This window comes from Manis pentadactyla, chromosome 3 (assembly GCF_030020395.1).
Source record: "Manis pentadactyla isolate mManPen7 chromosome 3, mManPen7.hap1, whole genome shotgun sequence".
NCBI classification, from domain to species: domain Eukaryota; kingdom Metazoa; phylum Chordata; class Mammalia; order Pholidota; family Manidae; genus Manis; species Manis pentadactyla.
The window spans coordinates 23,415,913-23,439,919 of NC_080021.1; the positions used below are offsets into that span (position 1 = coordinate 23,415,913).

At 38.9% G+C, this 24,007-nt stretch overlaps 1 protein-coding gene across 1 annotated transcript in view; it reads right to left on the reverse strand.

Moving 5' to 3' along the window:
• The window catches only part of COLEC10 (collectin subfamily member 10), a 47,502-nt gene extending 23,636 nt beyond the window's left edge, over window positions 1-23,866 (reverse strand). The window contains exons 1-2 of the mRNA XM_036876450.2: window positions 23,749-23,866; window positions 19,891-20,157 (exon numbers count right to left, since the gene is read on the reverse strand). Of these exons, the coding sequence (XP_036732345.2) occupies window positions 19,891-20,038 (148 nt within the window). The 5' untranslated portion in view covers window positions 20,039-20,157; window positions 23,749-23,866. The remainder of the gene's footprint in view (window positions 1-19,890; window positions 20,158-23,748) is intronic.
• Between the last annotated feature and the right edge of the window lie 141 nt (window positions 23,867-24,007).

Below are 24,007 nucleotides of genomic sequence, written 5' to 3' on the forward strand. Positions count from 1 at the left end.
GAATCCTGAACACATCCCTTGAGCCTGGCTGTAGCTCAGCTTGTGTTCCTCACTGTTGCATGAGTCTGTAAAGTCCTCTTTTCTCCTCTGTTTGATTTACCAGTTTGTTGGTTTGTGTATGGTTTCCTTCCTTATAATATAACTAGCTACAAGGAAACAAACCTCAAGAAAGCATAGGCCTGTAGGCATACAGTTACTGTGATAAATGTAGGAAGAGAGCTGCTTTGGGAGCATAAAAGAGGAAACACCTAAGTCCACCAGCCCATACCTAAAACTCTCCCCTGTTCTTTCTCAGGATGAAGTAAATGGAATCCCTTGCACTGGACTCCACCATAATATCTCAAGGTAAATTCAAAAGAAATCAAGCTAAAATACAAAATATAAATGTGTCATTATACTATGGCAAACTGGTGCTAAAATGTTCTCATCAGTATAGGCTCATGGAGTGCTTCTCTTGTGTCCAACTCCATGCACCTGATAGATTCACCTCCTCTACCCAGGGCTCCTCAGTACAGACTCTCCTGCCCTCATCTCTCTCTTCAACAGTAAGGATTAATTTCATTCTCTGAAGGGAGCACCGTTGCACTACATAGCACCCACCACATTGTGTCATGGATGATGGGACAGTTCAGGGATATTATTCTCCTTGTATCTCTGGCACTTGGCACAGGTGCTATCGATGCTTTCTCAATAAAGGTTTCCAAGATAAAAGAAATAACATCCTCAAAGACAAGATGGATAAATGCGAGCTAGTGACAATACAGTCAAAGAGATTAGCAAATTAATTGACGTCATTCTCAATAATGGCTGACTAATGAATTGAATTTAGTCTGTCGGGAGGTCTGTGGTGATAGTTTATAATCCAGTAGGGCAGCCCAGGCAAATGCACAAATCTCTGTCTCTACTGCTCCCTCTACCCCATATTTTTGCTTCCTCTCCCAATATCACTGCCATGCTCTCATCTCCTAGGCTCAATACCAAACAGGCTTTGACTGCTCCGCCTGACTCCCACCTTGATTCTTATTTTTTCTCATGACCATCCTTTCTTTTTCCCCTCTTTCCTACTGCCATTGTTTTACTTCTTCTTGTCCTAATACTCTAACCCTTGTTCCTTGCAGGTGATTCTTAAACAGTTTTCATGGTGTTTTATTCACTGGTTATTCCAAGTGCCTAGAATCATGTATTTAATAAAATTTGCCAAATTCTTGGTTTCTTTGGATTTGCACTTCACTTTTCCAAACCATCTTGCAAACTGATCTTTTGTAAAATCACACTTTCATTAAAAAACTGCCCCTTTCAAAATGTTTCAGCTGTTTCTTTGTGTTCATAGACCAAGTGAAAACTAATTAGTCTAGTGTTTGGACTTTCACAGACTGACATCAATGGAACTTTCTGGCATTATTTTCTGACGTTGACCTGCACAACCTGATATTCCTGTCCAACTTATTTATTCATTATTCATTAAAATGTCTTTCAATTGAAGCCTCTGTTGAAAGGCACATGTTCCCCTCTCCATTTGAAATTCTTCAGAGAAAAATACAAGTTATAAAAGAAAAGATAAGACATATATGACCATATGAGAAAGTAAAAGTTTTTATGTGATAAAAGATGCCACAGAAATACCTAAGGTTCATAAACAAATATATGATAAAAAAGGAAAAAAACTGAACACTAAGACAGAAAAGGGATTAATGTTCTTAACATGAAAAGAGCTTTTGCAAATTGCTTTCCTAAAAAGGCAACAAATGAAATAAAAAACAATCTCTAAGTATAAACAATAAATGATAGATAACAAATGCCCAGACTTACTATTAGTCAAAGAAAGATAAACATATATAACTTGTTAATATCTTGCCATCAGATAAAGTAATGATTTAAAAAGATTAATCACATCCAAAGGTGCCATAGATGCAGTCATTGCTTTTGGCAACATAAATTGTCACAGCATTTCTAGAAAATAATCTGTCAATAGTCATTAAAATAAAAAATCCACACACTCTGTTTTACCTTAGGGAACCTGTTAAGGACAAATGTATATATGAGAATATTTGTTTGTAAAAAGAAAAACAAAAACCATAAGCAACCTGAAAGTTTATAACCATGGGACTGATAAAAATACAAGGAGGAATATTATGCAGCTACTAAAAATAATGAGTTAGAGAAATATCTCTGGACAGGGAGGGAGCTCCACGTTATATTATGTGAAGAATGTTTTTTGGGGAGTCATATGTATATGAATCCATTTAGAAGAAAGAATAAATAAACAGAACAAATATAGAGAAAAGTGTTAATACTGAGCTGTTAATGATGGTTACATGGGAAGAGTAAGTGCAGAAAGAGAAGCGTCACAGTGAAAAGAAAGGTCATTAACTTTTTCTTTATACATCTATATTTTGTACGTATCTCTACGGGTTATATGTTACAACAAGCATGAAATACTCTTGAAATTAAAAAAAATCACAAATTATGTAAGAGAACTACAGTTGTTCTCTCCTTTTATAAATCCTACTCATGAATCCTGTCTCAAATTAAATAATAAATTCTCTGAATTTATTGATAAAATTATTTCATTGTTGATTTGCCATCTGGTTCTTGTTACTACTTTCTAATTGTTGCCTCGAAGTATAATTTAAAAATGCATTATTAGTTAACTTTTTGTATTGGTATCAACTACTTAGAGTGTAAGTTCCTTAGCATAAAGACAGATATTTTACACTTCTGTTCTTAAGAGCTATTCAAAACTTTACAATTTGCTCATTCATTTCTTGGTCAAATATTTATTGAGTTTCTACTAGCTACCAAGTATTGTGTTGGGTCCTAGGGATGCAGCACTATCTCGGACAAGACATGATCTAAGCCCAGAAATTTAGTGTAAAGAAGGTACCAAACAACATCTTACAAATGTCCTGTATGTTATGGAAGGGAAACTGACATGTGTTTGCTGGCATCTAACAAAGTGAACATTTAGGAAGGTCAATGATCAAAGGTCAAAGGGTAAGGAGACTTGGCTTTTCCTCATTTATATTGCCTTCTCTTCAGATGACAAGGAAACATAGCAAATAAAGAAATTAAATGGAGGTACTTTTCCAATTTTACTATGCTAAACAAATGCAAGGAAATACAGTAGGTAAGGAGATTGTGATTAATTTATCTAATAATGACATCAGTGTCAACAGTGATAACAGCTTATGTTTATCTGGTTGCTTACTATGTCCCTAGCCCAGTCACTGATGCGCCTGACAGTGATGTCCACCAATCCCTTTACTGTGCCCCATCAATTCCAGGGACTCATAAAGTTCATTCCTCGTTCAGCTCATTCTTGTGTAACCTAGAAAAACGAAGGTTTCAAGAATTCTGTTCTTTGTTTTCAGACTTATTTGGTTTAAAAAGAATTACTACTTGGAACCTGCAAGTCTTCTGCAGTCATTGCATGTCTGAGTGATGGGTGGGAAAAAAACAACATTGTACTTAATGAAAAATACGACATTAAATTTTGTCAGGCAGGTTTTCTTCCACATGCACAAATCATTCATATTGAAATGCATTCATAGCCAAGTTAGTAGAAACAAATGCAAGGGGGAATGCCATCCATCTAGGACTGAGTGGTGTGCTTCTGCAAAGCAGGGCAGTGCTTAAGAGCAGGAGACCTGGGATATAAGTGTTTAGTTTTTATCCTGGCTTCATCACTCCTTGACTGTGAGACTTTAGCTGCCCATTTAGATTCTTTGAACCACAGTTTCTTCATTAGTAAATCAGAATAGTGCAATATCTACCACACAGTGTTGTTGAGAGTACCAAGTGTGATAATACATACAAAGGGCCAAACAGTACCTAGAATGCAGTGAGCACTTGACAAATATATTATGACAGTATCATCCAAGGGGCCATCTAGAATTTCTAGCCAGTAGAAATAAGAGGGATACTAAGAGGAGGCCAAGGGGAAGCAATGCCTCTTTTAGCCCAGACCTTGGCTTTGTAATTCCCTGGCTGATAGGTAGTTTTGCTTCCAGAGATATGTGCTTCTGGCATCGAAACATGTACAACTCTCTATAGATGTAGCATAAAATATTCTATCTAGGAGGAGCCAAGATGGCGGCATGAGTAGGGCAGCGGAAATCTCCTCCCAAAACCATATATATTTTTGAAAATACAACAAATTCCTAAAAGAGAGACCAGTGGATACAGTACAACAGCCAGGCTACATCTACATCTATGAGAACCCAGCACCTCACGAAGGGGGTAAGATACAAGCTGCGGTCTGGAGGGACCTGAGTGCTCCCCCAACCACAGCTCCCTGGTGGGAGCAGAGGAGTCGGAGCAGGGAGGGAGTGGAAGCACATGACTGCTGAATAACCAGCCCTAGCCATCCACACCAGGAGCACAGACACACATTGCATGGTGTGCTGGATATTAGGGAAATGGAGAAGTAAAATCTGCGGGCAGGTCCCGCAGCCGGCTCCCCTGGGACAAAAGAAAAGCGAGTGCTTTTTGAAAGTCTTAAAGGGAAAGGGGCCTCACAGCTGGATGGAAGCGTCTCAGCACACTCAGCCCAACAGCTGGGAATCCTGGAGAACTTCAGGAGCCCTAGCACCTTAGATGGCAATGCAGCCCTGAAGCCCATCACGGTGATGAGCAGTCAGCCAGTTGTTCCCCCTCCAGCACAGCCCCGACACAGCTGCCGAGCAGCTGGGGAGCAGCCCCACCTGCAGCGGCGGACCAGCTGGAGAGTGGCTGCACCCACAGCAACTGCCCAGAATCTCCTCCAAGCATGCAGCCAGCTGGGCCAGACCCAGAGACCACCGCTGGCATGCAGCTGCCCGGCGCAGGCAGAGGAAACCAGGGCAAGGCACCAAGGGGAGCTGTTCTCACAGGAGAGCACACATGGCATGCCTGCTGCTCCCTGCAGGGCTCTGGGCTACCCTGACAGCAACCCCACCCATGGCAGCTTAGTGGATTAATCTGGAGGCTGTTTCAGGTGTGCGGGTAACCGACACAGGCAGCAGAGAAGGGCAAGGCAACCAGCAAGCTGGAAAGGACTTTGTTCTCCCAGCTGACACACATGCCACCTGTCTACAACTACCTCTATCACCATGAAAAGACAGAAGAATTTGGTCCAGTCCAGAATTACCCCCAAGAGAGGGACTGGGGCGATAGATTTAACCAATCTTCCTGAGAAAAAATTCAAAATAAAGGTCATAACCATGCTGATGGACCTGCAGAGAAGTATGCAAGAGCTAAGGGATGAAGTCAGGAGGGAGAATACAGAAATAAAGCAATCTCTGGAAGGACTTAAGAGCAGACTGGATAAGGTGCAAGAGGCCATTAATGGAATAGAAATCAGAGAACAGGAACACAGAGAAGCTGAGGCAGAGAGATAAGAGGATCTCCAGAAATGAAAGAACATTAAGAGAACTGTGTGACTAATCGAAACAGAACAATATTCGCATTATAGGAGTACCAGAAGAAGAAGAATAGAGAGAAAGAGGGATAGAAAGAGTCTTTGAAGAAATAATTGCTGACAATTTCCCCAAACTAGGGGAGGAAAAAGACTTGCAAACCATGGAAGCTCACAGAACTCCCAACACAAGGGTCCCAAGGAGGACAACACCAAGACACATAATAATTAAAATGGCAAAGATCAAGGCCAAGGACAGAGTACTAAAGGCAGCCAGAGAGAGAAAAAAGGTCACCTACAAAGGAAAATGCATCAGGCTATCATCAGACTTCTCATCAGAAACCCTACAGGCCAGAAGAGAATGGCATGATATATTTAATGCAATGAAACAGAAGGGCCTTGAACCAAGGATACTGTATTCAGCACGATTATCATTTAAATATGAAGGCGGGATTAAACAATTCCCAGACAAGCAAAAGTTGAGGGAATTTGCCTCCCACAAACCACCTCTACAGGATATTTTAAAAGGACTGCTCTAGATGGAAGCACTCTTAAGGCAAAATAGATGTCAACAGAGAAAATAAAATCACAGCAAAAAAAGCAGACCAACCAAATACTAACTAAAGGCAAAAAATAAAATCAACTACTCACAAAAGCAGTCAAAGGAAACACAAAAGAGTACAGAAAAAAACACCTAACATATAAAGATTAGAGGAGGAGGAATAAAAAGGGAGAGAAATAAAGAATCATTAGACCGTGTTCACAATAGCTTAATAAGTGAGTTAAGTTAGATGGCTAGATAGTAAAGAAGCTACCCTTGAACCTTTGGTAACCATGAATCTAAAGCCTGCAATGGCAATATGTACATCTTTCAATAATCACCCTAAATGTAAATGGACTAAAGGCACCAATCAAAAGACACAGAGTAATAGAATGGATAAAAAAACAAGACCCATCTATATGCTGCTTACAAGATACTCACCTCAAACCCAAAGACATACACAGACTAAAAGTCAAGGGATGGAAAAAGATAGTTCATGCAAACAACAAGGAGAAAAAAGCAGGTGTTGCAGTACTTGTATCAGACAAAATAGACTTCAAAACAAAGAAAGTAACAAGAGATAAAGAAGGACATTACATAAGGATAAAGGGGTCAGTCCAACAAGAACATATAACCATTATAAATATATATGCACCAAATACAGGAGCACCAATATAGTGAAAGAAATACTAACAGAATTAAAGGAGGAAATAGAATGCAATACGTTCGTTCTAGGAGACTTCAACAGTCCACTCACTCCAAAGGACAGATCCACCAGACACAAAATAAGTAAATACATAGAGGCACTGAACAACACACTAGAACAGATGGACCTAATAGACATCTACAGAACTCTACATCCAAAAGCAACAGGATACACATTCTTCTCAAGTGCACATGAAACATTTTCTAGAATAGACCACACACTAGGCCACAAAACGAGCCTCAGTAAATTCAAAATGATTGAAATTCTACCAACCAACTTCTTAGACCACAAAGGCATGAAATTAGAAATAAATTGTACAAAGAAAACAAAAAGGCTCACAAACATATGGAGCCTTAACAACATGCTCCTAAATAATCAATGGATCAATGACCAAATAAAAACAGAGATCAAGCAATATATGGAGACAAATGACAACAACAGCACAAAGCCCCAACTTCTGTGGGACACAGTGAAGGCAGTTCAAAGAGGAAAGTATATAGCAATCCATGCCCATTTAAAGAAGGAAGAACAATCCCAAATGAATAGTCTAAATTCAGAATTATTGAAACTGGAAAAAGAAGAACAAATGATGCCCAAAGTCAGCAGAAGGAGGGACATAATAAAGATCAGAGAATAAATAAATAAAATTGAGAAGAATAAAACAATAGAAAAGATCAATGAAGCCAAGAGCTGGTTCTTTGAGAAAATAAACAAAATAGATAAGCCCCTGGCCAGACTTATTAAGAAAAAAAGAGAATCTACACACATAAACAGAATCAGAATTGAGAAAGGAAAGATCACAATGGACCCCACAGAAATACAAAAAATTATTAGAGAATACTGTGAAAATCTATATGCTAACCAGCTGGAAAACCTAAAAGAAATGGACAACTTCATAGAAATATACAACCTTCGAAGACTGACCAAGGAAGAAACAGCAAATCTAAACAGACCAATTACCAGCATTAAAATTGAAGCAGTAATAAAAAAACTACCCAGGAACAAAACCCCTGGACCAGATGGATTCACCACTGATTTTATAAGACATATAGAGAAGACATAATACCCATTCTCCTTAAAGTTTTCCAAAAATAGAAGGGGAGGGAATACCTCCAAACTCATTCTATGAAGCCAGCATCACTCTAATACCAAAACCAGGCAAAGACCCCACGAAAAAAAGAAAATTACAGACCAATATCCCTGATGTATGTAGATGCAAAAATACTCAACAAAATACTAGCAAACCAAATTAAAAAATACATCAAGAGGATCATACACCATGATCAAGTGGGATTCATTTCAGGGATGCAAGGATGGTACAACGTTCGAAAATCCATCAACATCATCCACCACATCAATAAAAAGGACAAAAACCACATGATCATTTCCATAGACACTGAAAAAGCATTCAACAAAATTCAACATCCATTCATGATAAAAACTCTCAATGAAATGGATATAGAGGGCAAGTACCTCAATATAGTAAAGGCCATATATGATAAACCCACAGCCAACATCATACTTAACAGTAAGAAGCTGAAAGCTTTTCCTCTAAGATAGGAGCAAGACAGGGATGCCCACTCTCCCCACTGTTATTCAACATAGTACTGGAGGTCCTAGCCATAGCAGTCAGACAAAACAAAGAAACACAAGGCATCCAGATTGGTAAAGAAGAAGTCAAATTGTCACTATTTGCAGATGACATGATACTGTACATAAAAATCCCTAAAGACTCAAAACTCCAAAACTGCTAGAACTAACAGCTGAATTCAGCAAAGTTGCAGGATATAAAATTAATACACAGAAATATCTTGCTTTCCTATACACTAATGATGAACTAGCAGAAAGAGAAATCAGGAAAACAATTCCATTCACAATAGCATCAAAAAGAATAAAATACCTAGGAATAAACCTTACCAAGGAAGTCAAAGACCTATACCCTGAAAAATACAAGACACTCTTAAGAGAAATTAAAGAGGACACAAATGGAAATTCAACCCATGCTCTTGGCTAGGAAGAATTAATATTGTCAAAATGGCCATCCTGCCTAAAGCAATCTATAGATTCAATGCAATACCTATCAAAATAGCAGCAGCATTCTTCAATGACCTGGAACAAATAGTTTTAAAATTCATATGGAACCACAGAAGATCCCAAATAGCCAAAGCAATCCTGAGAAGGAAGAATAAAGTGGGGAGGATCTCGCCTCCCAACTTCAAGCTCTACTACAAAGCCACAGTAGTCAAGACAATTTGGTACTGGCACAAGAACAGAGCCACAGACTTGTGTAACAGTATAGAGAGTCCAGATATTAACCCGAAAATATATGGCCAGTTAATATATGATAAAGGTTCCATGGACATACCATGGGTTAATGACAGCATCTTCAACAGCTGGTGTTGGCAAAACTGGACAGCTACATGTAAGAGAATGAAACTGGATCATTGTCTAACACCATAAACAAAATTAAATTCAAAATGGATCAAAGACCAGGATGCAAGTCATGAAACCATAAAACTCTTAGAAAAAAACATAGGCAAAAATTTCTTGGACGTAAACATGAGTGACTTCTTCATGAACATATCTCCCCAGGCAAGGGAAACAAAAGCAAAAATGAACAAGTGGGACTACATCAAACTGAAAAGCTTGTGTACAGCAAAGGACACGACCAATAGAACAAAAAGGCATCCTACAGTATGGGAGAATATATTCATAAATGACAGCTCCGATAAAGGCTTGACATCCAAAATATATAAAGAGCTCACACACCTCAACAAAAAAATTATCAGAGTAGCTGAACAGTTCTCCAAAGAAAAAATTCAGTTGGCCAACAGGTACATAAAAACATGCTTCTCATCACTAGTCATCAGAGAAATGCAAATTAAAACCACAATGAGATATCACCTCACATCAGTAAGGATTGCCACCATCCAAAAGACAACAACAAATGTTGGTGAGGATGTGGAGAAAGGGGAACCCTCCTGCACTGCTGGTGGGAATGTAAACTAGTTCAACCATTGTGGAAAGCAGTATGGAGGTTCCTCAAAAAACTCTAAATAGAAATACCATTTGACCCAGGAATTCCACTCCTAGGAATTTACCCTAAGAATGCAGCAGCCCAGTTTGAAAAAGACAGATGCACCCCTATGTTTACCGCAGCACTATTCACAATAGCCAAGAAATGGAAGCAACCTAAGTGTCCATCAGTAGATGAATGGATAAAGAAGATGTGGTACATACACACAATGGAATATTATTCAGCCATAAGAAGAAAACAAATCCTACCATTTGCAACAACATGGATGGAGCTAGAGAGTATTATGCTCAGTGAAATAAGATGGGTGGAGAAAGACAAGTATCAAATGATTTCAGTCATTTGTGGAGTATAAGAACAAAGAAAAAACTGAAGAAGCAAAACACCAGAAGACTCACAGAACCCAAGAATGCAGAAAAGGTCTGGGGAGGATGGGAGGGAAGGGAGGGATAAAGGGGGGGATAAAAGAAAAGAGCCATTATGATTAGCATGTATAATGTGTGGGGGGCACAGAGGGGGGGCTGTACAATACAGACAAGACAAGTAGTGATTCTACAACATCTTACTACGCTGATGGACAGTGACTGCAATGGGGAATGTGGGAGGAACTTGGTGTTGGGGGGAGTCTAGTAAACATAGTGTTCCTCATGTAATTGCAGATTAATACCAAAAAACAATATTCTATCTAAAATTCCTTTCAGTACAAAGTGGCATGGAAAAAAACTTAAACAAAAGACTATGCTATTATTAAATATAAGTAATAACTGTGCTATTATATATACTAACCTCCCAATCCATGGATATACAAACTATTTGTGAGTATGTCAGTGTCTTGACTACCACTAAATGCAATGAAACATAAAAACTGTGAGTCAAGACTGTATGTCCTGTGATTAGCTTTTGTAGAGAAGAAATGCCTAAGAAATATTTATGATATCTATTTTCAATTGCCTAGTGGACGTTTCCATCTGGATGTCCACAGGCTGCTCAAACACTGTTTGAGCTCATTATAGTCTACCAAGTCTGCTTCTGAAATCTCTAATACACCCCCTTCTCCCTATCCCACCAGCCCTAATTCATCTCTTATTTTTAATCTGTGTCCCACCAGGAGCTTCTCACACCCTTCAGCCTGTCTTCAATCCTGCCAAGACATTTATCTCACTAAAAAACAAGCCTAATTATGTCATTCTTCTACTCAGAAACTCCCACTGGCTCCCGATTTAAATTATCATTTGGCTGGTCAGACCTGATACAATCTCACAACTACTACAAAATAGTTATAAAAACTGGAAAAAAAAAAGAAAAAAGAAAACCCAAGGTACAGTGAAAATTAGATTAGTTTACATTGAAGCTATTGGAGTTAGAATAGGGGAAATTTTTCCTTATTAAAAAATCAATCAGATTTACCTAAAAGGAGGTGAGTAACAGTTCCTCCTTTCCGACCTGGCAGAGCACTGGGCTCTCACATCCCACTCCCACCCATATTTCTAGTGCCAAAAAGTGAGACAGGAAGGGATGCGGGTGTAAGGCCAGTGGAATGATGCCTCTGGGGAGATTCAGATCCCACTAGGGAAGCCTTTCAGGCAGGCGCAGGAACTCCTTGGCAGCAGTACATGCTGGGCATTTCAGTCTTGCATATGCTCATTTGTTCAGAGTTAAAATGTTAGACAATCAGGAAGAGGAAGCAGGAGAAAGTTCCAGGTGAGTATGGTTGGACCACATTAGAAGAATATCAAAATGGTATTGCTTCCCTTGATCATGGGGAGGTTAAACAGATAGATGACAGATAGCTAGCTAGGTAGGTAGACAGATAGATAGATAAATAGATGATAGGATAACTAAAATTTAGAGCCCATTTTAATTTGAAAAGTGAAATATCACCTTAGGGATGCTCTGAGCTAGGAAAGCAGGTCCTAGTCTTTGTATACTTGATGGCGGCTTTATTTCAGTGTATCTGGTCTGTCTAAGGCCTAGTACTGGCTTTGCCCCATGATCACTGGTGGCATTGTTTAGCCTTACTCTTCCAGTGCTAGGGTAACACTGATAAATCAGTTCCAGAGATCATCCTTTGCAGTGTATCAAACTCGCTCAGTCAATCTGGGGACTTGCATTTTGGTCTGGAGCATCCTGTCATATTCACTGCCCACTCCCCCCCTGCCCCAACTTCCCCCTGGACATGTGGGCCCCTCTTCTGGTCCTGTCATTTGGTCACTGGGTGTGTGATCTGATGAGACAGATGACTTTGTCATAGCTTTTGGCTCTGAATGTTAAAATCTTTTTCTAGATATGTGTTCATCACATGCCAGTAAGAACACCCTAAACTGAGCTATTGTGGACTACACCTAATACTGGAATGTCTTGCATATAATCTCATCTTTGGGTGATGTCAAATAATGACCCTCAGAAGGCTCTCATGCAAGAATGCCCTTTAGTTTCCTTCTCTTTAAATAAGGATAATGATTCCTATAGCACATCAGTGAAGCTAAAATGAAATAATGGATAAACCCTTTGTAAATTCCAAAGACTCGTATTCACAGAATTTGTTTAACAGATACAAGTATTGTCAAGTGGCCACAAGAGACCTGTAATGATGCTTCCAGAGTTTAAAATCAAGAACAATCACAGTGAATAATTTGAAAACAAATTGCTTAGATGTTTCTTTGCTTGAGTCTCTGAGTGTCGGATTTTTGCTGCATTCATTTATAAGACAGCACAGAAACCTATAAAACATAATTTAAAGAATTTTGTAAAGTTATAGAATATTACAGATCAAATGTGTGGTAAAAAAGACAGACAGACTATTTATGGGTTGGATATCCTGAAAGGATGTGGAGAGGGCAAATAAAGCAATTTCTAACAGAATTAGTTTCCAGAAGTAGAATTTCATAAACACAAATAAAAAGAGCAAGAGACATAAGTTGCTGGCCTACATATATGGTCAATGACCCAAGGCCAATAGAACTGCCTGCCTGGGGCACAGACAGTGGCTAAAGGAAAATATTCTTTAAAGGAAGAAAACAAGAACTGAAAAACAGGAAAAACAATCTTATTCTCCCTTGGGTTTTCCTAATCTATGGTTTTCTAATATACAAAGAGTCCTTATACATCTGAAACTAATATGATACTATATGTCAGCCATATTTCAATAAAAAAAGACAGATAAACTTAATGAGGATGAAGATTCCCCAAACAAGTTCTATACATTGGTTACGTATGTCCTCGTCACCACCTTCAAAAATCTACAGACAGTTAATGTGAATGAGAACTAATAGCTGACTGTCAAATAAAGTTTAAAAAATTGCAAAAAAAAAAGATAAATAAATAAATACAGACTTACATAAAACAAAAGAGAACCCTAACATTTAAGGATCAGAAGACAGGCATGGTTGGCGTCCCTACTAGGGGATGGGGAGAACTCAGACATTTGGGGAGAGAAAAGAAAAGGGTCTTTGACATGTCAAGGACTGCTCAGTTCTTCATGTGGCTTAACTTATTTCTTGTCACCATAACCCTGTGAAGTCGTCACACTATTATCATTCCATGTTACTGATAAAACTGAGGTTTGGTTTTGCATATATCTTAACTCATTTATTCCTATGATATCCCTAGGGGGTATTTACACTATTATTATTCCTGTTTAATTGATAAAGCACACCAGGCTCTGTTGGAGAACTACAAAAAGAAGCCAACATTCATGAAGGGAAAGGGTGGTCTCAAGTTCATGGGCTGTTGGTGGATAAAGGTTAACTTTGCAGTGGGACTAAAATAAGGCAGGAAATTTCAGCAAGGAGCAGAAGATGATAGCATGCTCCTGATAAATTTCTATTTGTAAAGCCAACTTTACAATCTATGAGCCTTTCTTTAGGGACATGGGGAGAGGAAGCTATGATGACTAAGAATATCAACAGAAGCTAATGGAAACAAAAATGATGATAGCTAAGTTATAGCAAAATATGTTTTAGTTTTCAAAATAGACATTTGAGATGGGCAATATCATTATATCCATCTTAAAAATGAGGATACTGGGACTTAAAACCTCACAGATGGGTAAGTGGCAGAGCTCAAATTTACAACTATGTACTTTGTCTCCAAAGCCCATGATCTTTACCAACATATAAGACCTGTTACTATGGTCCCAACTAGCAAGGCTATACAGCCAAATTATGATATAGGAGAGTTGGGGGAAAAAATGGCATGATAAAAAAAATGCAGTCTTATCAAAATGAAACAAATCAACTTTTTTGTCATTATCATTCAGTGCCTCCTGACTCCTCTTTATCCACACTTTAATTGCCAGAGTCATTTCCTTCTCCTCCAGACATAACCTTAAACTGTTTTCTTGGCATCTACCCAAAGAGAAACGGAGGAGAAAATGGTTAAGAACACCCCGGCCAAGCCACTTAAAATTTTCATTTGCCCTTATGTGTAAAATATGTATTAGAACTCTTGGTGAAAGAATCCAGTGAATTAGCACAACTAATGTAAAGGTTTTGGGAAGATACCTATTCATGTAACCTCTCTGATAAAGTCACCAGAAAGAAATAAGCAACTTAATTTGTATCAAGGTGACTGAGCTAAAACAATTCTATATTATGTCTGTACACTAACTTCACAGAACTCCTTTTCTAATGTTGATTTTTGAAATTGAAGGAAAGATCATTTCATGCTTAATGAGAATGATACAATGTGAAGAAAATAATACAATATGGGGGAGTGGAGCAATGGCTGGCCTGGGAGTTGGGATATGAGTCCTAGTTCTAGCCCTGCCACCAGTGTGTGGCTGTGTGACCTAGAGCACGTTATTTTACCTGCCTGGGCATCTGTTTTCGCAAACGTAAAAATAACTAGGATTAAACCAAATTATCTCTGAGTTTGGTTTGAGATAGTGAGACTTCCAGTTTGGCTGTGAAAGGGATCCAGAAATTCCTGGGCATATCTGTTCATCTATTTTGGGGTCACAAGAAGGCCTGTGTACACTGGAGTCTGGGAAGATTCCTGGGAAATAACTCAAGTTGTGCCAGTTGCTAGAATCCAGAGTCATGTTCAGTAAACTAGTGGGTGGCCAGATAGAAGCCCATCCCCTGAGTGCTAAGGAGTTTACTGCAGAAGAAATTAGCCCAGAAGATAGAGGGCAGCTCTGCAAGGCTTCCCTCGTGGCAAAGCCATGCACACGTCTTATTGTCTGCTACTCAGATGTGTGTCCTTGTCCCAAACATGATTTCCGTAGTGAACAATGGGAACGCTAAGCAGAAACTAACAGAACTATTAACATTTGCCCCCCAAAATACTGTGGTATAGTCAATACCGTTTAAGGGCCCTTCTGGCTGACTAGAGGGTTTAGCAGACTGAGTGGAGCAGAGAGTCCAACTGGAACTGAACTGAATTCCATCCTGCCACCTTCCTGCTGTGTGGCCTTAGTCCAGTGACTTCTGAATCTCAGTTTCTTTATCTATCAAATGAGAATATAATGTTTTCTTTCTTAGAGTCTATTGAGGTGATTACATTTAAAAATGGCTAGAAAGCACTCACACAGGGCCCAGCAAATGGCAGCTATTCAGTGTGTTAGCATCACTGCTGCTGCAACCGAGGCTGAGGTTGCCATTAGTCATGCTGAAGGTGGAGAGCCTTTTCTGGCCCTGTGAGCTCACCTCAGGCCACGGAGTGGCGGAGTCAGATGCTCATTTGCAGGCCTTGCGATGTCTGTATGGAACGGAGAGCTTTCCTCACCGTGTGAAGTGGCATTGAGTTATCACCAGGCTATAGGCTGAGACAGGGGTGCCAGAGAAGCTGGGACACTGTTGTACTGGCAGAAATTCAGTGGCCTCTGGTGGGCATGTTCTCTGACTGTTGAAAAGTGGTGCAGTGACAGCGTCTCCCAAAAGCTCCTTTCATGGAAGCATGTGCAATGGTTGTTGGGAGCTGCAGGACATACTTGGAGAGTATTTTTAAGGAACTGTTGAGGGATCTTGGAAAATCTGGTTCATTCATTTAATCAAAAATATTTAGTGAGCCCTCACTATGTGTCAGTTATTCTTCTGGGCAGGAGAAAAACACACACCCTCAGCAAGATAGACAAGGTCCCTGCCTTCATGAAGCTAGCATTCTAGAACTGACTATAAATATACAAATACACAAGAGATTTAAATTTAGTCCATGAAAATAAAAACAATGTCTTGGGAACTCCGGCAGAGACTGAGGGGGTGGTCATTCAGGGCTTCACTGTACAGATGGCATTTGAGCTAAAACTTGAATGAGGAGAAGGAACTATCATTGGGAAGATCTGGGGTGAGGTTGAGCCAGATGAGGGGGCATCCAGGGCAAAGATTCTGGGTCAGGACTGAGAAACAAAGCAAGGATGCCTGGAGTAAACAAGTGGAAAAGCAGTTTGACACAGGAGAAGCAGGGAGAAGCCAGATGGATTACAAAGCCTCTTTAGACCACACACCAAAAACATCACTGAAAGGAAAAGCTGAACAAAAAAGGCTAGCAGAAGTCAAAATAAGCAAAAGCATGAAATATCATTCATTTTCAAACAAACTATAGAAGTAATGGGGTTAATTATCAAAGAGGAGACACATTTTTAGTATATTTTAGTGTCTGGTGCAATGCTAGGCTGTGAGGTTGCATGAGCTCCACATTCTTAGATATTGTCATTATCCATTTCTTATCAAAAAGGGGTTGGTGGACTGTACTTTGCAACGTGAACTAATAGGTATCAATAGATGTCTTGGACGGGCACTGGACCTTGAGCCAAAAGGCCAGGGATAAAGTTCAGATTGCATGACTGCCCTGTATCTACGAGAAAGACCTTGGCCTTGCCATTTGGCCTCATTCAGATCGTTTCTTTAAGTTTAAATTAATTTCTGTCACATAGGGCAGCTGTGAAAACTAAGCAAGAGAGAGTATTTGAAAGTTTCTTGAAAACTGCAAAATGTCACCTACATATTTCTTACTGGTTCTAACCATTCTTTTAAACATCTTGTTAAAATGTCTTGCCATTGCTGTTTTCAAAGAAAACCACTAGAGGTCAGAATTTCACATAAATTGTTTAAAGTAACCACCAAGGTCGGGGGAAAACCATTTTTCTACTAAATAGCATAAAATAATAAATTTGAGGCATAAAAAGTATGGCTTTTTATATGAAAATGGCTTCCAAAGAAGAATTTTTGATAACTGGAACAATGCTAAGATAAGTAGAGAGAGAAAGGAGAGATAAATAGAATTTGTTAGGAATCTATTTACGATTTATGATGTTATCTAGTTTAAAGTTTACATTAATTATATTACTCTTCAAACAGGTCTACAATGAAGCTCATTTTGCAAATAAAGAAACTAAAGCACAAATAGATATATTTTATTATGTTAAATACTAAAGATCAAACAGATTGAATCCAGTGTTTTTCTTTCCTCTAAGTTGTGCTTGGGAAATAATGCAGTAAAAAATAGTGTACCTATAATGGACAACATATTATATGACAGGTTAGCATTACAACTAACCTGTTTTCCACCTGCAACTCTAAATAATTAATTTCACTCCCAGTCTCCAAAATTTAGGAAAAACTCCTTTTATCCTCTGTGTCTCTGTTTCTCAGAGTGTCTAGAAATTTCTGAGCACAGTAAATACTGTATTGAGATAATTACCCCTGGAGAAAAATAGATTATCAGCTTGCACTTAAGAAACATAAATTAAATAGAAGCAATAACACAGCTCTTTAAAATGTTTACCTAGCCATCAAGCTTTTCTGTTTCATTTCTGTAGAGATGAATGTACATATCTGCTTGTTCAGGGGTGGGGAAGGGGTGTCACCACATCCTTGAAGGAATGAAGTAGGGTAGGTGGCAGTTTAAATCTTGGAAGAAGTCAAACAGTTTTGTTTTTTATTATGTCCACAGTCTCTAGCACAGAACCCTGAGTAGAAGCAGGGCAGTGATGAATATGTGTATGTTGCTCCATCTGCCCACCTAGGCAATGTGCCAAGAGAAAACCAAGTCAGCTGGGCCCTGACCTCAAAAGTTTGCAATCTACTGCTCAGTTCCAAATGGAAAATGTGTTCTAGGACAAATTCTTCCTTAGTTTGAAACCTTTAGCATCTAAGAAGATGGGACTTAGGAGGCATCCAGTACATTCTGGAATTATATAACTTTTACTAAGAAGGGAATACAGAATCCATCTGATGCAAACGGGGCTCTGGGGGGTAGAAGAAATCCTACCAGGTCCATAAGAGGCTTACTTCTGGAACTCAGGGTTCTAGTGGGCCCCTTCCCAAGTCTCTCTTCCACAGGAGAGTCCACTTTATTCGGTCACATTTCTGGCTTGTAATCATCTCGTGATTTCTATACAGGCTCAGAAAGAGAGTTAAAGAAGTTGCTATCTTGAAATCTTAATAGGGTTTGTAACGGGAAGGGAGAAGTGTTTTTTTAATTTTATTATTATTTTTTATTTTGGTATCATTAATCTACAATTACATGAAGAACATTATGTTTACTAGGATCCCCCTTCACCAAGTCTCCCCTACAAACCCCATTACAGTCACTGTCCATCAGTGTAGTAAGATGCTATAGAATCACTACTTGTCTTCTCATGTTGCACAGCCCTCCCTGTGCCCCCACCCCCCACATTATACATACTAATTGTAATGCCCCCTTTCTCCACCACCACCCCCGCCCTTATCCCTCCCTTTCCCCCCATCCTCCCCAGTCCGGGAAGGGAGAAGTTTTGTGGTAAGTAAAGAAATGAGGGGAGGGAGACCCATGGTAGATACTCTGCTGGTACCCAACAAACATTAACTGACATCTGCTTTTTTCCTCCTAAATGATTTCTCTCTCCATTGCTCATGACACTGATATATATCATTTAGTGCCGCTTCTGTATCTAAAATAGTGTTTGGCACTTAATAGGTCCTAAATATATGTTGACTGAACTGGAATGAATAGACTTGTTGAATTGCAATGCATTATATTTTGGACATTAATTTAACAACACTTGGTCTATTTTTCCTCAGCTTGAAATTTGCAGTTTCTCTGTGAGGAAAATTATTTAGCAGTGCTTTTCTCAAATGGAGTCTCCCATTTATACAAAGAAGGAAAACTTTAATTTTCAGTATTCTCTATGGCATGCCAGGAATAATACAAAGTTTCCTAAACTCTATGGAAAGTGCAGTAGTAGTTTTAAGTAAATACTTCTATTTCTAATTGAAACTTTCTTTTCTGAGCATTTGCCCTCACATTATTCATTTATTCACCCACGAAATTATTTGGAAGCCCTAAGGTCTCATTGTTCTCCCTGCATTTATTTTATGGTATCAAAGGTTAAAACTTGGATTGCAATCTTGGGAAGAAATTAATTCACTGATTAAGAAAAATGCACTTTAAGCAATACACATTTAAATAACTGACAGGCATAGGGCGATGTATTTTGGAGGGTCTATTTTAAAGTCCCTTTTTTGCTACTTAAAACTTTTAAGCAGTGGCAATTCTTCCATCTGTAGCCTGGAGAAACATAGCATGAATTACTAAAGAGGGAGCACCAATTTGCACTGCAGTGACCACTTTCAGAACAAAAGGGTCAGAACCGCACCAGCAAAACAGCAGCACTTTTTGTCAACCAGTTGCTCGAAGCACATTTAGACCATCACTTTACTTGAAAAGATTTTGCAATATTCTATCATCCTTTAGCTGAAGACACTTGGTCCCAACGAGTCTTCATCCAAATAAAGAAATATTCGTTTATATACTACTCCCAATCCTTGACAAAAATTTTCCTCTGCACTGGGACCCTGGAGTCCATTCATTTATGAAATATACAAAAGATTTTTTACTTCACTGAACTTTTGCCTAGTAGCTTTACCAGAATCAGTATGAGAAAGGCCTTGGAATACAAACAGCCCAAGCATAGAGACGGTGTTACAGAATGAATTCCTGAAGATCAATGTCTGGCTTGTGTACGCTCCCCTGGAGCATCATGGAAGAGGGAAACCCCTCTCCTCTGCATGAGTTCCATCTCTGCCCCCTGGCCTCCACCCCCTCCCAACCTTCTCTTACCTAACATCAAGGGAAATTTTACAATCAGTAATAGGCCATTGGTTTTCCAAAATAGAAGAGAAGTGGCAGGATGCTAGGGAAAAGAGAAAGTTACTGAGAGCTACTGTGGGATTGAGAGATGGGGGAAGACAGCTTACTTGTTATATATGAACGTTTTGTTTTTCTTTCCTCACCTTTGGGTCCTGGTGCAATTGTGTGTGTGGCACAGACTTCAGTGGTAGGACGACTATCGATGTCCAGACCCAGACTCTGAATGTGCAAAAGAAAGAGCACCAGGAAGATGAACTGGTTCCTTCGAAGTGGGGCTCCAAAGCCAGGCATTGCTGTGGTTCTTCAGAAAACGGTTGCCCAGAAGTGTCAAAAAAGCAGCTTTATTTTTAATAAAACCTTCTGCTGTGGGGAAGAAAGTGAAGGATCTGGAGCACACATTCCAAAAAGGGCTGCAAAGGCAAGAGGGAAGCACATCTTAGGTTATTTATTTTCTCATATTCCAAATGGACCATACATTGTCCAGACTGTTTATTTTCAAGAGACAAGAGTTTATTGAAAGTTATCTCTGAACTAAATACTCAGCTGTGCAAGTCAGTAGAAACATCCCAGAGAACAGAGAGGATAGAGAAGCCTTCTGCTCAGTACATAAACTGACCGTTTAAAAACCTATATTGCATTTAAATCCTGGGTTCAAGAAAGATAGAGCTAGAAATTTATTGAATTACCTACATGTCATGTAAGCACTATACATGGCTTTGAGCTTCTACATATTCATCCCCTGTTTCTGGCAGATGAACCCTATGAAGAATTGTCTTGGGATTAAACCCCAAAGGAAAGAATGCCAGCTTTTATGCAAATCAATTTGGCAATAAGTTTCAGGATTCCTGAAAATGTTTATAGCCTTTGGCCTAGTAATAGCCCTTCAAGTACACTATCTAAGGAAATAGTCTGAATTGTGGACAAAACTTTATTTCAAAAGATGTGGCAAAAAGAGGAAGGGACATCAATTACCTGACAATATGGGAATGGTTGGCAAATCATAGCAAATATAAATGTATGAGAGAGCAGGACATGATCATTTTATTAAAGTGATGTTTATAGCAAGTTTTTGATAAAATGGGAAAAAGGTTATTTGTTAAAAAGCAGGATAGGTGTAGGCACAGATTATTGAGATATATAGACATATAGACACATATACAGAGACAGAAATAGAGATTGCTCTCTCTTTCTACATCTCTCTCTCTATCCATCTGTCCATCCATCCATCCATTCACCTGTCTATTCCATCAACTCATGATCTGTATAAATAGCCTAGGCTTAATAAGATACTGAAGAACTATAGCCAGAATCACACACAGCAGGGTGACATCTTACAGTCTCCATTCTTGAAGATGCATGTTAACTAAGAATTGGGCCAGAAGGAGTTCTGGGCTTATTCTCCTTAAAAATTAGAAAAGAAGGACCTTGCATAACCTGATGTGGACTAATGAAGAATTATCTCTAAGAGATGTCATTGCAAGTAATGGGCCATCTAAGAAACTCAGGTGTACTGATTTCCTCAGGCTGCTGTAACAAAGTACCACAAACCAAGTGGCATAAACAACAAAAGTGTGTTGTCTCACAGTCTGGAGACTAGAAGTCTGAGATCAAGGTGTTGGCAGGGCCGTGTTGCTTCTAAGGATACCAGGAAATGACCTATTCCAGGGCCGCTTCCTCGTTTCTGGTGATTTTCTTTTTGTCTGGGGAGACACACTTCTCCCCATAATAACAGGCTAATAGTACGCCTTAACTGATCTTTTCACAGGCAATACAGGGAGATGGAGGGAAAGGAACTGGCCCGGATTGATTAGTTATTATGGGCAAGGATCATGTTCATCTCGTAAATTCATCACATATAAACTTCAAAATAGCCCTATATAACAGATAGTAATTCCCCCATTTTGCAGACAAAGTACCTGAGGCTCGGAAAAGTTAACGTCATTTGCTAAAGGTCACTGTGATGATTAATTTTATGTGTTAACTTGATTGGGTCATAGGGTGCCCAGATACTTGGCTTATCATTATTCCTGGGTATGTCTGGGGGAGTGTTTCTAGGTGGGATTAGCGTTTGTAGCTGCAGACTGAGTAGAGCAAATTGTCCTCCTCAGTGTGGGTGAGCCGCATACAATCTGTTGAGGGCCTGAGTAGAACGAAAAGACAGAGGAAGGAAGAATTCCCTCTGCCTGGCCGGCGGAGTTAGCGCTGCGGCCCTCCTCTGCCCATGGACTGAGCTTATGGCGTCGTCTTTCCTGGCGCGGGCCTGTGCTTACATCGTTGGTTCTCTGATCCTTAGGCCTTTGGGCTGGAACTGAAACTATGTCACCAGCTTTTCTCCGGCTCCAGCTTGCAGGTGGCCGGCTCTGGGACTTCTCAGCCTCCGTAATCATGTGAGCTAATTCCTTATAATAAATCTTTCTCACTATAGATACAGATACAGATATGTAGGTATATAAAAATACAGATACAGAGGCAGATACATCCTGTTGGTTCCTGGAGAACCCTGACTAATAGTCACCCATTGAAAAAGAGACAGAAATAAATTTGGATACAAATTATTTCCAAAAATTCCTGTTTTAAAACACTATTTGGTTTCCATAAAGTTGAATAATCTCAAGCTTTGAGGATGCATTAAGCTTCACACAGGCCTTTAAACCTCCAAAGTGGATGCATTTGTCATGTTAACAGTGATAGGAAAATAGCAGGAGCTAATAGAATGGTGTTAGAAGTCTCAAATTTCACATCTGTCATAACCAGATATATGACTTAGAACAAATCATTCAACTTCAATTGCCAAAAGGCATAAAAATGAGTTTAGACCTGATATTTATCTTTGTACTTTCTGAATTCTATGACTCTTTGAAAATAGGTGTTCTTTAAGTTGTTTAGAATATTCTATTTCACTTCTTGCATTTTTTTTTAAAGCATTCCCTGGTACACAGTGAAAACAGATTCATTACATTTATTTATAGAAATCCACTGGTGACAGTTTGAAGTAAATAATAGTCCTTAATATTCTTCCTTGGGATATCCTATTCCCATTCTTTCTAACCTCTTTTTAAAAAACTCAACAATGCTTATAAATATATGTATATATTAATGAATAGATGATTATACCAGTGCTGCAGATTGCACATCACGTATTTTTTGTGTAAAACATTATTTAATCAATCAATGTTCTATTGTTCGGAATTTTCATGAAGACTGTGTGATTCTCAGAGTTGACTTTTTCTCATCTGACTTGGAAATTACAGTTTCCTTTCTTCCTCACTGACAAATATGGGGAGCTTATAAATAGGTGGATATTCAAAGAATACTTTCATAGACCAGAGAGGACTGCTCTACTTTTAGCTAGGATTTATCAAGAAATGTAATCTTAAAGATCATTTCCAGCTTTTCTCCTTTAATTTGGATGACTGGAAAAACACTACTGTCACTAAGAAACTCTGGTTAAGGAAAAATCTAGTTTTGATGGGAAAATAATGAGACTGAGTGAGTTTACGGGTCAGGGTACTAAACAGGATGGAGATTACAGGCAGACTAGCTGGAATGCAGGTCTTGGTCCTAGGGGAAAATCTAGAATTTGAAATTTCAAGTTGAGAGGTATAGGTATGGAGATTACAGATGAAAGAAGGATGTTGAGTGAGAAAAGAAGCTTGAGAGTATGAATGTTGAGAGAGACTATATTCAGGGGTCAGAAGAAGAGGGAAAGACTAGTAAATAAATCAGAGTAGGAGAAAAATGTCATGGAAGCCAAAGGACAAGAAAGTTTAAACATATAAATTGGTGCCAGTTAATGCATGGAAACATAAAATGAAGGTTGAGAATAAGCCACAGGATTTAGGAATCAAAAATTTATAAATAGAACCTTATGAGTGAATGAGACTATTCAGTGGAGAGATTTCATAATGGTGAGAGGAAAGCAATGACAGTCTCATGGTCATTTGGAAAGTCATTATTGAACAGTCATAATAATTCAAAAAATTAATAATAGTAACACTTACTTTTAATGACCCAATCTCTTACTCCCAGCACTTAGGGGCACACTATATTTCTTCTTAAACAATGTTCGAATAAGAATGCAGTTTACATTGAATGGCACTGGGGCAGGTGAGGCAATGGAATCTAGACTAAACTTCTAAGAAACCTGTGGATGAGTAAAGGAAAAATAATATGAAGAAAGTATTGATACAATCCTATCTGTGAATCACTGAAAGGGGTGGTATATATGGATGAAAACTGAATTAATGCTATTATTTTATG